This window comes from Coregonus lavaretus, assembly GCF_964263955.1.
Source record: "Coregonus lavaretus genome assembly, chromosome: 16".
NCBI classification, from domain to species: Eukaryota; Metazoa; Chordata; class Actinopteri; order Salmoniformes; family Salmonidae; genus Coregonus; species Coregonus lavaretus.
The window spans coordinates 31,844,930-31,861,892 of NC_140003.1; the positions used below are offsets into that span (position 1 = coordinate 31,844,930).

At 44.8% G+C, this 16,963-nt stretch overlaps 1 protein-coding gene across 1 annotated transcript; it reads right to left on the bottom strand.

The window, feature by feature from the left end:
* Positions 1 to 13,797: 13,797 nt before the first annotated feature.
* Positions 13,798 to 16,963, bottom strand: cUnh3orf38 (chromosome Un C3orf38 homolog). Its single transcript, XM_084180142.1, has 4 exons — positions 16,743 to 16,963; positions 15,369 to 15,544; positions 15,010 to 15,248; positions 13,798 to 14,864 (listed from the first exon to the last, which is right to left on the bottom strand). The coding sequence occupies exons 1-4, from the start codon at positions 16,867 to 16,869 to the stop codon at positions 14,498 to 14,500; spliced, it is 909 nt and encodes a 302-aa protein (XP_084036268.1). The 5' UTR covers positions 16,870 to 16,963; the 3' UTR covers positions 13,798 to 14,497.

The following is a 16,963-nucleotide window of genomic DNA, read 5'->3' on the forward strand; positions in this document are numbered from 1 at the left end:
CATTGGCAATTCAAGCAAAGCCAATATGCTGTGATAATGTATAGGGCCTATAGCTTACTGCACTAACCTCATTGCTAAAGTACTGTTTGTAATTGGTTAATGTTGCATTGGCTAACGTTTTTTAAGTACTGTTTTTAAAAAATCTGAGTGGTAGATCTCAGCTGGCATTTTGACTCAAAGTGATCTTGACTCAGAAAAGGTTGGTGACCACTGTTCTAGAGTTTTCCCTGTTAACACTATCAATGTTTCCCTTTACTGTGGCAATTGTGATCGAATCAACGCAACATTAGCCACTTTCAATGCAACATACCGAAACAAAACAAACTACGCAATAGATTTTATTGTAGGCAGAATGCATCGGAGTAGGATTCTATTGCATTGACACGCACTACTCAGCCCCTACTCTACACAGACCTATGCGGCATAAACAATCAGAGCTGCAGTAGGCCTATATGCAAATAGACCATTGCCATATATGGATCTGTGCCATTTACTTTGAACTTGACTGTGTTTACAGCATGAGCGGTTGTGTGTAGATTTACATTTACATTTACATCATTTAGCAGACGCTCTTATCCAGAGCGACTTACAAATTGGTGCATTCAACTTATGGGACAACCACTTTATTTTTATTTTTTTAATTTTTTAATGGGGGTGGGTGGGTAGAAGGATTACTTTATACTATTCCAGGTATTCCTTAAAGAGGTAGGGTTTCAAGTGTCTCCGGAAGGTGGTCAGTGACTCCACTGTCCTGGCGTCGTGGGGGAGCTTGTTCCACCATTGGGGTGCCAGAGCAGCAAATAGCTTTGACTGGGCTGAGCGGGAACTGTGCTTTCGTAGAGGTAGGGGAGCTAGCAGGTCAAAGGTGGATGAACGTAGTGCCCTCGTTTGGGTGTAGGGTCTGATCAGAGCCTGAAGGTAAGGAGGTGCCGTTCCCCTCACAGCTCCGATGCACTTGTTTTGAGACCAAAGCGAGAGCTGCACATTTTGTTCATTTTCTTTGCTAGTTATTGAGTTATAAGCAAGTTATAGCTCATTTGTAGTCAGCAATAGGGGAGTGATTGCTTCCTACAAGAGCACAAAACGTATAGACATCTTTGAAAAGCGAGACAGGTAAAGAGCTTGTTTTTGTCTTAAAGGGGTAGTGTTGTATTTTGAGACAGGCTTGAACAAGCTAAGTAGCCAATAGGCAGAGGGTAGCATAATATGTCTGATTCTCTGTAACAATGGTATGGGAATAATAATGCTTTTTATTTTGTAAAGTGGCTTATTGCATCAAACACCACAACAACATTTCCAGTCACCTCCTTGTCTGATAGATAAACAGGTTAATGTCAAGCCCTGCATGTTTTTTTTTTAAAGTCTCATGGATTGTAGGCCTACATTGAACACCACACATTGCCTGCTACTGTAGGCTGAATGATAGAACAGCATTTACATTTTAGTCATTTTAGCAGACGCTCTTATCCAGAGCGACTTACAGTTAGTGAGTGCATAAATTTTTCATACTGGCCCCCCGTGGGAATCGAACCCACAACCCTGGCGTTGCAAGCGCCATGCTCTACGAATTGAGCTACAGGAGGCCTATTTCCATGTTAAAAGGTTATGGGATGCATATCTCCATTGTTTCTGATGGTAGGCCACTCTGGTAGGCGTACAGTGCATTCGGAAAGTGACTTGACTTTTTCCAAAGAAAATTATGTTACAGCCTTATTCTAAAATAGATTAAATCGTTTTTTCCTCATCAATCTACACACAATACCCCATAATGACAAAGCAAAAACAGGTCTTTAGATATTTTAGCACATTTATTACAACTTAAAAACTGAAATATCACATTTACATAAGTATTCAGACCCTTTACTCAGTACTTTGTTGAAGCACCTTTGGCAGTGATTACAGCCTTGAGTGTTCTTGGGTATGAGACTACAGGCTTAGCAAACCTGTATTTGGGAAGTTTCTCCCATTCTTCTCTGCAGATCCTCTCAAGCTCTGTCAGGTTGGATGGAGAGCGTCGCTGCACAGCTATTTTCAGGTCTCTCCAGAGATGTTCGATCGGGTTCAAGTCCAGGCTCTGGCTGGGCCACTCAAGGACATTCAGAGACTTGTCCCGAAGCCACTCCTGCATTGTCTTGGCTAAGTGCTTAGGGTCGTTGTCCTGTTGGAAGGTGAACCTTCGCCCCAGTCTGAGGTCCTGAGCACTCTGGAGCAGGTTTTCATCAAGGATCTCTCTGTACTTTGCTCCATTCATTGTTCCCTCGATCCTGACTAGTCTCCCAGTCCCTGCCGCTGAAAAACATCCCCACAGCATGATGCTGCCACCACCATGCTTCACCGTAGGGATGGTGCCAGGTTTCCTCCAGATGTGACACTTGGCATTCAGGCCAAAGAGTTCATTCTTGGTTTCATCAGACCAGAGAATCTTGTTTCTCATGGTCTGAGAGTCCTTTAGGTGCCTTTTGGCAAACTCCAAGTGGGCTGTCATGTGCATTTTACTGAGGAGTGGCTTCCATCTGGCCACTCTACCATAAAAGCCTGGTTGGTGGAGTGCTGCAGAGATAGTTGTCCTTCTGAAAGGTTCTCCCATCTCCACAGAGGAACTCTGGAGCTCTGTCAGCGTGTCCATCGGGTTCTTGGTGTCACGCTCTGGCTCCGGGACTGTGTAGTTTGAGCCAGGGTGTATTCATTTGGTTGTGTTGGGTATAGGGTGTGTTCATTTGGTTGTGTTTGGTTTTGGTTGTAGTGTCTTGTCTCGTCATGTGACTCCCAATCGGAGGTAACGAGTGTCAGCTGTCGGCTCGTTATCTCTGATTGGGAGCCATATTTAAACTGTCAGTGTTCACCTTAGGGTTGTGGGTTTTTGTTCCATGTTTCAGTCTGTGTACTGAGGACTTCACTATCCGTCATTGTTTATTGTTTTCTCGTTCGTGCACTTTAACTTTAATAAAGTCATGTTCGCTACAAACGCTGCGCTTTGGTCCACTCCTTCCGTAGACGGCCGTGACAGAAAAACCCACCAAAAAAAGGACCAAGCAGCGTGTCCAGGAGCAAGGAGACTGGACATGGGAGGAAGCGCCGGGTAAGGAGATCGAGAGGCTGGCGATGGCCCAGGTGGGCAAATCGTGGTCCTGGGAGGACATGCTCGGGGGCAAGGGACCTTGGGGGAGGATCAAGGCCCTGGCGAGAGAGGAGCAACGGCGTCAGCAGGGCCATCGTCGGAAGGACGAGAGGCAACCCCAAAAAGTTTTTTGGGGGGGGCACATGGCTTGGGCGGCTGGGCAGCAGGAGGCTGCCACAGGGAGACGTGGAGAGAAGGCTACCGGATTACGGGAGCCATTGGCGAGTAGAGGGAGGGAAGTAGTGGAGGCACGGCGTGAGAGACTGAGGTGTGTTACCAGTCCGGTCCGGCCCGTTCCTGATCCCCGGTTAAGGCCAGTGGTGTGTGTTCCCAGTATGGACCGGCCTGTTCCTACTCCACGCACCAAGTCCACGGTGTGCGTCGCCAGCCCAGCCCGGCCTGTTCCTGCTCCACGCACTAAACCTACGGTGTGCGTCGACAGCCCTGTCCGGCCTGTTCCTGCTCCACGTACCAGACCTACGGTGTGCGTCGCCAGCCCAGCCCGGCCTGTTCCTGCTCCACGCACTAAACCTACGGTGTGCGTCGCCAGCCCAGCCCGGCCTGTTCCTGCTCCACGTACCAGACCTACGGTGTGCGTCGCCAGCCCAGCCCGGCCTGTTCCTGCTCCACGCACTAAACCTACGGTGTGCGTCGACAGCCCTGTCCGGCCTGTTCCTGCTCCACGTACCAGACCTACGGTGTGCGTCGCCAGCCCAGCCCGGCCTGTTCCTGCTCCACGCACTAAACCTACGGTGTGCGTCGACAGCCCTGTCCGGCCTGTTCCTGCTCCACGTACCAGACCTACGGTGTGCGTCGCCAGCCCAGCCCGGCCTGTTCCTGCTCCACGCACTAAACCTACGGTGTGCGTCGCCAGCCCAGCCCGGCCTGTTCCTGCTCCACGTACCAGACCTACGGTGTGCGTCGCCAGCCCAGCCCGGCCTGTTCCTGCTCCACGCACTAAACCTACGGTGCGCGTCGCCAGCCCGGTCCGGCCTGTTCCTGCCACCCGCACCAAGTGTACGGTGTGCGTCGCCAGCCCGACCCGGCCTGTTCCTGCCACTCGCACCAAACCTACGGTGCGCGTCGCCAGCCCGGTCCGGCCTGTTCCTGCCACCCGCACCAAGTCTACGGTGCGCGTCGCCAGCCCGACCCGGCCTGTTCCTGCCACTCGCACCAAACCTACGGTGCGCGTCGCCAGCCCGGTCCGGCCTGTTCCTGCCACCCGCACCAAGTGTACGGTGTGCGTCGCCAGCCCGACCCGGCCTGTTCCTGCCACTCGCACCAAACCTACGGTGCGCGTCGCCAGCCCGGTCCGGCCTGTTCCTGCCACCCGCACCAAGTCTACGGTGCGCGTCGCCAGCCCGACCCGGCCTGTTCCTGCCACTCGCACCAAACCTACGGTGCGCGTCGCCAGCCCGGTCCGGCCTGTTCCTGCCACTCGTACCAAGCCAAGGGTGCGAGTCGTCAGCCAGGTCCAGCCCGTTCCTGCTACTCGCACCAAGCCAGGGGTACGAGTCGTCGGCCTAGTCCAGCCCGTTCCTGCTACTCGCACCAAGCCAAGGGTGCGAGTCGTCAGCCTGGTTCAGCTCGTCCCTGCTACTCGCACCAAGCCAAGGGTGCGAGCCGTCAGCCTAATCCAGCCCATTCCTGCTACTCGCACCAAGCCAGGGATGCGAGTCTTCAGCCTGGTGAGGCCTGTTCCGGCTCCACGCACCAGGCAAAGGGTGCGTATCGTCTGCCAGTTCCGGTCCATTCCTACCTCACGCGCCAAGCCAGGGGTGCGCGTCGGAGGTCCTGATCCAGCAAGCTGGGTCAGATCGGACCGGGGGCACTACGGGGGGAGTGAAGTGGGGTGGTGGTCAAGCCCGGAGCCGGAGCCGCCTCCGAGGAGCAACACCCACCCAGCCCTCCCCTATTTTGGGGTGTAGGCGCGGTCGGAGTCCGCGCCTTTAGGGGGGGGTACTGTCACGCTCTGGCTCCGGGACTGTGTAGTTTGAGCCAGGGTGTATTCATTTGGTTGTGTTGGGTATAGGGTGTGTTCATTTGGTTGTGTTTGGTTTTGGTTGTAGTGTCTTGTCTCGTCATGTGACTCCCAATCGGAGGTAACGAGTGTCAGCTGTCGGCTCGTTATCTCTGATTGGGAGCCATATTTAAACTGTCAGTGTTCACCTTAGGGTTGTGGGTTTTTGTTCCATGTTTCAGTCTGTGTACTGAGGACTTCACTATCCGTCATTGTTTATTGTTTTCTCGTTCGTGCACTTTAACTTTAATAAAGTCATGTTCGCTACAAACGCTGCGCTTTGGTCCACTCCTTCCGTAGACGGCCGTGACACTTGGTCACCTCCCTGACCAAGGCCCTTCTCCCCCGATTGCTCAGTTTGGCCAGGCGGCCAGATCTAGGAAGAGTCTTGGTGGTTCCAAACATCTTCCATTTAAGAATGATGGAGGCCACTGTGTTCTTGGGGACCTTCAATGCTGCAGACCTTTTTTTGGTACCCTTCCCCAGATCTGTGCCTCGACACAATCCTGTCTCGGAGAGCTACGGACAATTACTTCGACCTCATGGCTTGGTTTTTGCTGACACGCACTGTCAACTGTGGGACCTTCTGAAAGGTTCTCCCATCTCCACAGAGGAACTCTGGAGCTCTGTCAGCGTGTCCATCAATTGCTCTGTCAGCGTGTCCATCAATTGAATTTACCACAGGTGGACTCCAATCAAGTTGTAGAAACATCTCAAGGATGATCAATGTTAACAGGATGCACCTGGGCTCAATTTCGAGTCTCATAGCAAGGTCTGAATACTTATGTGAATAAGGTATTTCTGTATTTTTTTTAAATATATAAATTAGCAAAAAATATTTTTTTTATCAATTTTAGAATAAGGCTGTAACATAACAAAATGTGAATAAAGTCAAGGGGTCTGAATACTTTCTGAATGCACTGTACATTATGATCAAATAGCCACAGTAGCCTACATGGCCACTGTTAAAACTGTAACTGAAAGCGGGTACAGCCTCAGTGTTCACAGTAAGAAGTTACGCTGGAGGTTGCACAGAATTTTCACAAAGTTCAAGTTTGTGCTCAGCAGACCTGAAATTTGCTCAGTGCAGAAAAACATTACAGGGAACATTGGCTGTGTGTTTATAGAACTCTGCAGTTGAACTAAAGGGCTGTGTGTTTATGTGTGTTTGAAAAATAAAGTTGTACACTCTTATCTTTAATACTCCATTGATATGTATTGTGGATGAACCAAGCAATAGAAAATCTGAGTTACTGGTTCACTGTACCAGCCCCATGTCAACCACTGTATAGGATGATGGAGAGCAGTGATTGTTTCCTGGTTTATTTTAAGCTCTTCTGATTGAAACATCCTAGTTGGCTTCATTTATGTAGGTGTGCTTATCCTTGTGTTTTCCCCTTGTATAAATACACACAGTTATTTTCCTGTAGAAAGTGTTCTGGTTGTTGTTTGGGTTAATTGATGCTAAACTAGACTGTCACAGCCACAGGATCCTATCACGCTCTGCCTGTTTGTTTCCTGGGATCCTGTGTATTCCCCTGTGGTATAATGTTTCCAATGTTTATGTGAGCTAATTATGTGAGTGTAAAACTACACCGGGCCGGAGCACAGAGCACTGTCAGAACCTCTGAAGCCTGCCTCTCCAGTCCACATCAATTTAGCTTGAAATGGAACAATGATGTCAGCTGTAAATAGATGCATTTAGCTTACGTAAAGGGAAGGAGGAAGAGAGAAGGTGACATCATGTGTCAATCGAAAGAGCCCTTGCCCAGAATCTAGTTTACCATTCCCCTCACTTTTCTTATACAAGTTTTTTTCTATATATTTTTTAGATAAGTCTACTCAACAATAGTAAAAGCTTGTATGTGTTAGAAATGCTCTGACTGAATAGCACTTCTGAGATTCCAATCACATTGATTGAATTGACCTCTTAATGTGTTTTGTCAGTCAATGTTGAGGATAAATATTATTGCCTATTGATTGATTATAGCTCCCAAACGTAAATCCAGTTTATATTGTCTTTCCTCTGTAACAGCTGATGCTGTCTCTGTCGCCTTCATGTGCAACCATAAATTACTGCCACTTCCATAACTAGTGAAATATGTGTTTTCATACCTTTGAAAGGGAATAGTTTAATGTGTCACTCTTTTAGAACACTATTAATTTAATGGCAGACAATTCACAGTAAACTACAAAATGTACTGTTTTGTTCACGACCTAGGCTACAAGAAACTGCCAGTTTACATAAAGTAGCCCAGGCTGTGTTTAGGAACTGACGACTTTCCTCACATAATTGCTTTAAAAGCTTTTCATTTGGCCAAGGATCAAAATATCACTGCTCCCTGATGTAGCATGCCTGCCCCCTTGTGGAATGATGGGACAATGTCACTTTGAAAGTCATAAAAACTTGAAATAGAGGAAAACAGATCAGTGTCATTCTTTCAGTATGAGATTATTTCAAATAATAGGAAATCATTATCTGGTATTTAACGTTTTATTATTTCATATAGTATACCATCATGAAACAGTAACCCAGTTCAAAAACAGACAGGATAAGTTTTACTATATCTAAAGAATAAACCTGGGTTTACAATGCACCAGTAAACCCATCACTTTTGGCAGAGTGTCTGAGAAGGGATGATGGTTCCACCATACAGACTTTCACCAAAATGTTCTCTCACTAATATGCTCATTCATCTCTATACAAAAGCAACTGTGTAACATAATGAGAAAAAAATAAAAAATAAATCTACTTGGCAATTAAAGCTGTTTCCATGGTTCACCACCCGAAAGCTATTTCAAAGCTCCTGGGATCCAGAGTTTAGAGTTTAACATTTCCTTTATGAGAAACACACTTCTCCATTAAAGAAAAACTCCAGAGTCACAGTGATCAGTAGACACCACACACACACACACACACTCAGACGCCAATGAGTCGTATTTTTGAAGCTGTGCGTCAGAGCTGTGCCATGGGCCAAACCGCTTATTAAACGGAGGAAAGCCAAGTGCCATAAAGGCAGGAGGCGGGCAACTTGTTATTATTCTTTCTGTGAGGTGAACAGCCAGAGATCAATGACCATGGTGGTTTCCTCTGCCACAACTATGGCCTAGTAAAGTACAGAGCCCCGACCTACAGAGACATATATTAACTAGCTCAGTTCCTTTGAAGGGAATGCCAAGAATAATTTCCCACATGTAACATTTCCCACCAAAACCACAGTCAGTGCTGCATTCTCTACCCCACCACACAGAGCCAGGCCTATAGGCTACACACACACAGAGTGAGAGACGAGAGAGTGACGGAGAGAGAGATTGAGGGCGAGAGAAAACCAGTGAAAAAGGGAGTTGACCCTTTTCATTTCTGTCATGAAATTGTCTTTGTGAAAGTACATACAGTGCCTTCAGAAAATATTCACACCTCTTGACTTTTTCCACATTTTGTTGTGTTACAAAGTGGGATTAAAATGTATTTCATTGTCATCTACACAAAGTACTCTGCAAAGTCAGTAGATCATATTTTTATGAATGGAAAATAAAACATGAATATATCTTTATTAGATTATTGCCCCTGAGTCAATACATGTTAGAATCACTGTTGGCAGCGATGACAGCTGTGAGTCTTTCTGGGTAAGTCTCTAAGAGCTTTGCACACCTGGATTGTACAATATTTGCCCATTATTCTTTTTAAATTCTTCAAGTTCTGTCAAGTTGGTTGTTGATCATTGCTAGACAGCCATTTTCAAGTTTTGTCATAGATTTCCAAGCTGATTTAAGCCACTCAGGAACATTCAATGTCATCTTGGTAAGCAACTCCAGTGTAGATTTGGCCTTGTGTTTAAGGTTATCATCCTGCTGAAAGGTGAATTTGTCTCAGAGTGTCTGTTGGAAAGCAGACTGCACTAGGTTTTCCTCTAGGATTTTGCCTGTGCTTAGCTCTATTACGCTTATTTTTTCCTAAAAAACTCCCTAGTCCTTGCCGATGACAAGCATACCCATAACATAATGCAGCCACCACCATGCTTGAAATATGAATAGTGGTACTCAGTGATGTGTTGTGTTGGATTTGCCCCAAACATAACGCTTTGTATTCAGGACAAAAGTTAATTTCTTTGCCACTTTTTTTGCCAGATAGGTCACCCGTGATGCAAGTCAGTATTCGACTTCCATTCACGCCTGAGGACTTCGGGAGATGACGTGGAAACCGGCCACTAGGGGCAACAATGAGCACTGTTTCCTTCAAGTAGGCTTTGGTTTTGCTAAGGTGTTGTGGAAAGGGGTGGTGGATGGTTGTAAGTTCCTGCATCTGGTTGCATGTTTGAATCCAGTGATAGAAAGTTGTTTTTGATATTTTGGTTTTAAGCCTTTCCCAAACCTTAACCTTTACCTTAACGTTTCGGAGTTAATGCCTAACCTTAAGAATTTGTAGTTAATGCCTAAACTTAACCTTTGAACTATACAGAGAAGTAAACCAAAACTTTGAAATTTGAAGTTTGAGAAACATGGATGAACGTCTCATTCTGACATGAGGCTGTGAGAGCTTGTTGTTGTTGTTTTTTTGCAGTATTATTTAGTGCCTTATTGCAAACAGGATGCATGTTTTGGAATATTTGTATTCTGTACAGGCTTCCTTCTTTTCACTATGTAATTTAGGTTAGTATTGTGGAGTAACTACAATGTTGTTGATCCACAGTGGCGTGTATTCATGGATGCCAAGGGAAGCCAGGCTTCCCAAAATAAAAATATTTCGTCTCTCTCTCTTTCGTCTGAATGTATCTCACAAGAGAAAGCATCCGAGCGAGCGAAACAGCGCCCCTCTGTCTCTCTACGTGTAGGCCATCTATCTGATGCTGTCTGGTCCAAACGAGTATGACATTGTTGCCCGTTGCACTGAAGGCAAGGCAAGCCAGCGAGCATCTAGCCTGCCTTGACAAAAAGTATACAAAATTAGCCAATCACCGTTGAGCTAAACTGAGCGAGCTCAACTGTGAATGGCCCTTGCGCTCCAAAAAAAAGTGTCAAGGGAAGCCATCTTGGATTTGGCCATCGCTCTTATATTTTAGTTGTCACTATATTAGACTAAGCAGAAGTGATTTGATAATGTTGAAATGTTGAAGTTGAAATGGTGCTGGAATACTGGAGGCAGCTCCTGTTTTCTTTGCGACTTGCGGTAACTCTGTGGTTCTAAATCAATAGCTGTTTAATGGTCCAAAACTGTCGGAAACATTAACTTGCTTGACCATGCTGTAGGACATGTAACTGTCTGTTACTGAACATGCAATATGCTTTGTGGACTTCATTGGACGAAGGTTGCTATCCGGTTTTATGATAAAACAAAGGTGTGGTTGAGTTTATTCTGCCACTGTGTCTTCTTAATGTCTCAGCCTATATATCACGGTCGCATGGCATATACATTAACAGGTTAACCCTCCCGTTGTCCTAGGGTCAAAATGACCCGCCACTGTGTTGAACCAACTTTATTTAATTTTTATATTTTTTGGATCATTTGTGAGAAGGAGGCAGTGATACTTTCTTTAAAGCCTCACTGCCTCCTTCTCACAAATGATCCCAAAAATATTAAAATTAAATAAAGTTGGTTCAACACAGTGGCGGGTCATTTTGACCCTAGGACAACGGGAGGGTTAAAGAGCAAACAACGCAATTATCACAACACATTGGCTTCCCCAGTGATTTTACCATCCTAAGTGTAATTAATAACTACATGGCCACTGTTAAAACTGTAACTGAAAGCGGGTACAGCCTCAGTGTTCACAGTAAGAAGTTGCCCTGGAAGTTGCACAGAATTTTCACAAAGTTGAAGTTTGCGCAATGTCATACCATGCTCTAAGTGATATTCAATGTCTGTTTTTTTATGTTTACCCATCTACCAACAGGTGCCCTTCTTTGCGAATCAATGGAAACCTCCCAGGTCTTTGTTTGAAATTCATTGCTCGACTCAGGGACCTTACAGATTGTTGTATGTGTGGGGTACAGAGATGAGGTAGTTATTCAACAAATCGTGTTAAACACTATTATTGTCCATGCAATTTATGTGACTTGTTAAGTACATTTTTACTCCTGAACTTATTTAGGCTTGCCACAACAAATGGGTTGAATGCTTATTAACTCAAGACATTTCACCTTTTGTTTTTTATTAATTTGTAAAAAATGTAGAAAAACATATAATTCCAAGTCAAGGACTGTGAATACTTTCTGAAGGCACTGTAGCTACCTAGACTATCTGCATTGACACTTTTTGCACTAATTTTGACTAATCACATGCGCTGCTGCTACTATTTATTATCTTTCACTTTATTCTGAATAATATGTACATGCAGTATCTACCTCAACTACCTTGTACCCCTGCACATCGACTCGGTACTGGTACCCTGTGTATATAGCCAAGTTATCGTTAATCAATGTGTATTTATTATTACGTGTCTTACTTTTGTATTATTTCTCTATTTTCTCTCTCTGCATCGTTGGTAAGGGCCCGTAAGTAAGCGTTTCACTGTTAGTCCACACCAGTTCACGAAGGCGAAGCATGTGGTGTGCTGAAACCTTTCATAGTAACTTGATGTCAGATCATGCCAGCAATATATGCCTATGTAACTAGTTCCATTTCAGCAGAGCATATCTGGGAGCTTTCGGTTTCAATTATGCAAAATAGAAACACGTGTAACCTCTGTAAAAAATCAAATTAAAACGATAAACATTTAGTTCATTAACCAATGTTTTGATGGTCTACTGCAAAATTATTGTGCAAAACATTGAAAAGTAATGCAACTTCAGTGAATTATAAGCCTGCACAGGTCGAAAGAGAACATATGGCCGGTGTAGGCCGTCATTGTAAATAAGAATTTGTTCTTAACTGACTTGCCTAGTTAAATAAAGGTAAAATAAAAAAATAGGACTAGGTAAATACAGTGCATACGGAAAGTTCAGACCCCTTGACGTTTTCCACATTTTGTTACGTTACAGCCTTATTCTAAAATTGATTAAATTAATTTTTTTCCCTCATCAATCTACACACAATACCCCATAATGACAAAGCGAAAACAGATTTTTAGAAATTTTTGCAAATGTATAAAATATTAACAGAAAAACCTTACTTACATAAGTATTCAGACCCTTTGCTATGAGACTCAAAATTGAGCTCAGGTGCATCCTGTTTCTATTGATCATCCTTGAGATTTATCTAGAACTTGACTGGAGTCCACCTGTGGTAGATTCAATTGATTGGACATGATTTGGAAAGGCACACACCTGTCTATATAATGTCCCACAGTTGACAGTGCATGTCAGAGCAAAAACCAAGCCACGAGGTCGAAGGAATTGTCCGTAGAGCTCCAAGACTGGATTGTGTCGAGGCACAGATCTGGGGAAGGGTACCAAAAACATTCTGCAATATTGAAGGTCCCCAAGGATACAGTGGCCTCCATCACTCTTAAATGGAATTAGTTTGGAACCACCAAGACTCTTCCTAGAGCTGGCCACCTCGCCAAACTGAGCAATCAGGGGAGAAGTGGTGAGGGAGGTGACCAAGAACCCGATGACCACCCTGAAAGAGCACCAGAGTTCCTCTGTGGAGATGGGAGAACCTTCCAGAAGGACAACCGTCTCTGCAGCACTCCACCAATCAGGCCTTTATGGTAGAGTGGTCAGACAGAAGCCACTCCTCAGTAAAAGGCACATGACAGCCCGCTTGGAGTTGAGCACCTAAAGGACTCTCAGACCACGAGAAACACGATTATCTGGTCTGATGAAACCAAGATTGAACTCTTTGGCCTGAATACCAAGTGTCACGTTTGGAGGAAACCTGGCACCATCCCTTCGGTGAAGCATGGTGGTGGCAGCATCATGCTGTGGGATGTTTTTCAGTGGCAGGGACTGGGAGACTAGTCAGGATTCAGGGAAAGATGAACGGCGCAAAGTACAGAGAGATCCTTGATGAAAACCTGCTCCAGAGCGCTCAGAACCTCAGACTGGGTTGAAGGTTCACCTTCCAACAAGACAACAACCGTACACAGCCATGACAATGCAGGAGTGGCTTCGGGACAAGTCTCAATGTCCTTGAGTGGCCCAGCCAGAGCCCGGACTTGAACCCGATCGAACATCTCTGGAGACCTGAAAGTAGCTGTGCAGCGACGCTCCCCATCCAACCTGACAGAGCTTGAGAGAATCTGCAGAGAGGAATGGGAGAAACTCCCCAAATACAGGTGTGACAAGCTTGTAGCGTCATACCCAAGAAGACTTGAGGCTGTAATCGCTGCCAAAGGTGCTTCAACAAAGTACTGAGTAAAGGGTCTGACTACTTATGTAAATGTTATATTTCAGTTTTTAGACAAAAATGTCTAAACCTGTTTTTGATTTGTCATTATGGGGTATTGTGTGTAGATTGATGAGGGAAAACATGTTTTAAATCCATTTTAGAATAAGGCTAACAAAATTTGGAAAAAGTCAAGGGGTCTGAATACTTTCCAAATGCACTGTAAGTCACATACCTGATCAATATCTGACTGTTGAAGCTAGGAACACAATAATTTCGCTACACCCGCAATAACATCTGCTAAATATGTGTATCTGACCAATAAAATTTGATTTGATTTACAGTTAATATAAGCCTAACAGGATGATACAGAGAAGCAAACAGTACACAGGCAATGGTCTAAATTGGTTTTCTTTTTAGTACAGGTATGATACATATTTACAATATAATATACTTCAAGTTTCACCCATATACAGTTACCGATGATAGAGGCATGCTTCTGCTTGCTTAGACTATTCTACATAAGGCACAGTCATTGAGGGGAAAACGCCTCAAATGAGAGAACGAAAGAATCGTGAAAACCACACATTCCTACACCAACCAATAACTTTTCGCATTACATTAAGAGTAAACCTAAACATACCTTGGAATATGGTATTAATAGCAAAATGTTACATTTGTCTTCTTGATACAGCAGTAAATAATACCTCACTATATAGTATTGAAGAAAACAGAGCATGAAATGTATATTTATCCCATCGTGACAATTCCATTACTTGCATAATGTATTGAGTGCACTTTGTCTTTCATTCTCACATCTATCACAGGTATATCTCTAACCACTGCCCCCTTATGGTCTACAGAGCAGAGCCCTTCTCTTGGTGACACCAAGTGTGAATTTCAATAATCTGAAGTGGCTCTCTCTCTTCTTCATCTGCACTGACCTGAGAACCGAAGATAGGTGAAAACAATATGGTGGATGGCGACATTGGCAATGTACTTTCACCTGTCCATGTTTTTCATGAATGCAGATAAAGGAAAGGAAGCAAGGAGAGGAAGCCCCTTTAGACTATTGGGATACACCTCAGGTCCCTCATCTGCAGAGCAGCTGTAGTTCAGAGGAGCTGCAGGTCAGTGCAGGCGAGGCCAGCTCCTCTGCTCCTCCCAGGGCATCCTGACCCCTGATCTTCAGGTTGACAAACTTGATCTTCCAGCTGTTCTGTTCCAGCGGTGAGCGGATGAGGCCAAACACCTGTTCATAGACTCCTAGGCAGATATCGTCTCTGTGGATGGTCCCTGCCACTGCCACCAGCACCAGGCCGTGGGGGGAGGACAGGACCTTCAGGCCAGGAGGGTCAAGGTTGGGGCTCAACAGGAGCCTCTCGTCCCTCGCCAGGGCTAGGAGACGCAGGCTGGTCAGCTCAGAGCCATGGAACTCCTCCATCTGTTGGCTATCAGCACTGAGACAGAGAGAGGTCCTATGAATTAATATGGTATTTAATACTGTATGTTCATTACAAAATAAAATAGTTACTCAAGTTACTCAAAAACAATACTTAGTCCCTAAGAGAGTAAAAACTATATAATTTGTGTCCAGATTATTACCTGGAGAAGAGGCGTAGACGGACGTCCTCCCAGAAGTGTTGTGGTCCCCAGTCCTTAGGAGGCTGGCCCAGGGAGGGGTTCTGACTGTTGAGGAGCTGGAAGAACCACTGACAGAACTGTCTGGCCAAGGCCAGGTGGTCAAAACCAGGACTGTACCCCGCCTCAGAAGAAACAGAGACACTCTCAGCTGGTTTCAGACTCAGGCTGGTCTCAACTGCTGGAGCTTGATAGTCCAATTCCTACAAAGAAGATGACAGACACAAGATGACAGACATGGTTAGATGTTCTTGCCAAATTCAGCCTCTATGAAACACAGAAACAAGAATGTGAGGTGAGATGTTGACTGGCTGTGTCTATACCTTCCCCTTAGACCAGAACTCTAGAGTCCGCTTCACTAGCTGGTGTTTCTCACTGTTGGGGGGCATCACCACCCCCTCCTTTGCCAGGTACTTGAATATGACATCACGGTGCACTTTTTTTCGTTTCAGCAGCTCCTCCGTATCCTTGGTGTATGAAAGAATGGCCTCGACTGCTTCTGTAACAGACAAAGACGACCCCAAGATTTTACTATGGTATCCCATCTACAGATCAAAACTTGCAATGCATCCATTGGTTGGCAGCTAGCTAGTTAGCTAGCCCAATAATGGACTAAAGGAGCCTAATGTTACTCCTTATAGTCCAAGGACCTTACATGTTCTGTTTAGAGGCGAATTGGCTGTCAGCCAAATACCCCATCTAAATGTGAATCGATTCTCAATTGCGGTATGGTTCTAGAAACATAAAGCCCTTTACTTTCATATCACAAAATAATTTCACAAATGCAAAATATACACTTACTGTACACTGTTTTAACACAGTTGCAGCCAACAGTGCTGTAACTTGGAATTATGTGTGTAGTAATTGAACCTTTTATTTTTTGAAAATTATTTCTCGATGATATGAAAGATGTTTCCAAAACCGTACCACAAGCGATGCGTTTAAACGTTCAGAACAAGCGTCGGGCCTCTTAACAAAATGCCCTGGCCAGAAGATAACGTTACTATCATCAATAGGCGCTAAAGGTAGATAGCGTCTATGAGTGGGTTAGCTAGCCCTTGGTCATGACTCTTATTACACATAAGAGTCATTGGATGAAGGCGTCTTCTGTATGGGGGTGTTTTGTTTTTCAATCTGAACATTAACAGCATGGCTTGCGGTATGGGTTTGGATGCATGAAAGGTCCTTATCTTTCATATCTGGGAGAAATCATAAAAAGGGGATACATTGATACACACATTTATAGGGATTGGGTTCCCACACATATTTCCATGTTACAGCGCTTGTTTGCGGAAAATATACGGAAGACAGTGGATGGACTAGCTACATGTGCTAATTAGCTATCTGCGTCTCCGAACACCTGTATGTAAATAAACTGAAGACTGACGCCAAAAACATGTTGTCACTGAAACATACGGCAGGCTGCAACTGTATTAAAACAATATATAACAATGTGTGTATTTTGCATTTGTGAAATTATTTCGATGTGATATGAAAGTAGAGGGATTTATATTTATAGAACTGAACCGCAATTTAGAATCGATTCACGTTTAGATGGAGTATTTGGCTGTTTTTGCTTCCAGAGCCAATTCGCATTTAAACAGAACATGTAAGGTCCTGGGACTATAAAGCCGTAACGTTAGGCTCCTTTAGTCCATTTTTATTGGGCTAGTTAACATTAGCCGCTAAGTTCTCACCTGTCATGTTTTCCACTGCAATCATTTTGTTGGTGACTGTATCGCTAAGCGAGAGTATGTCGCCCCTTGACATGATACCCAACATCTTTTTACAGCCCTTACGCTCTGTATCGGACAATACAGGCATATTTAAAACAATAACATACAACTTTTCACCCAGTAAACACCTGCAACGGCTGTGGTTGTACTTCCGTCATCCACCACTCGAAGGTACCAAAGGG

Bases quoted from the DNA above. Each gene is read 5' to 3' on its own strand.
- cUnh3orf38 (XM_084180142.1), bottom strand. From the start codon at position 16,869: ATGCCTGTATTGTCCGATACAGAGCGTAAGGGCTGTAAAAAGATGTTG. The intron at 15,545-16,742 runs GTGAGAACTTAG...TGTCTGTTACAG, and splicing joins TGCAGTGGAAAACATGACAG to AAGCAGTCGAGGCCATTCTT. The intron at 15,249-15,368 runs GTATAGACACAG...TCTTCTTTGTAG, and splicing joins AGTTCTGGTCTAAGGGGAAG to GAATTGGACTATCAAGCTCC.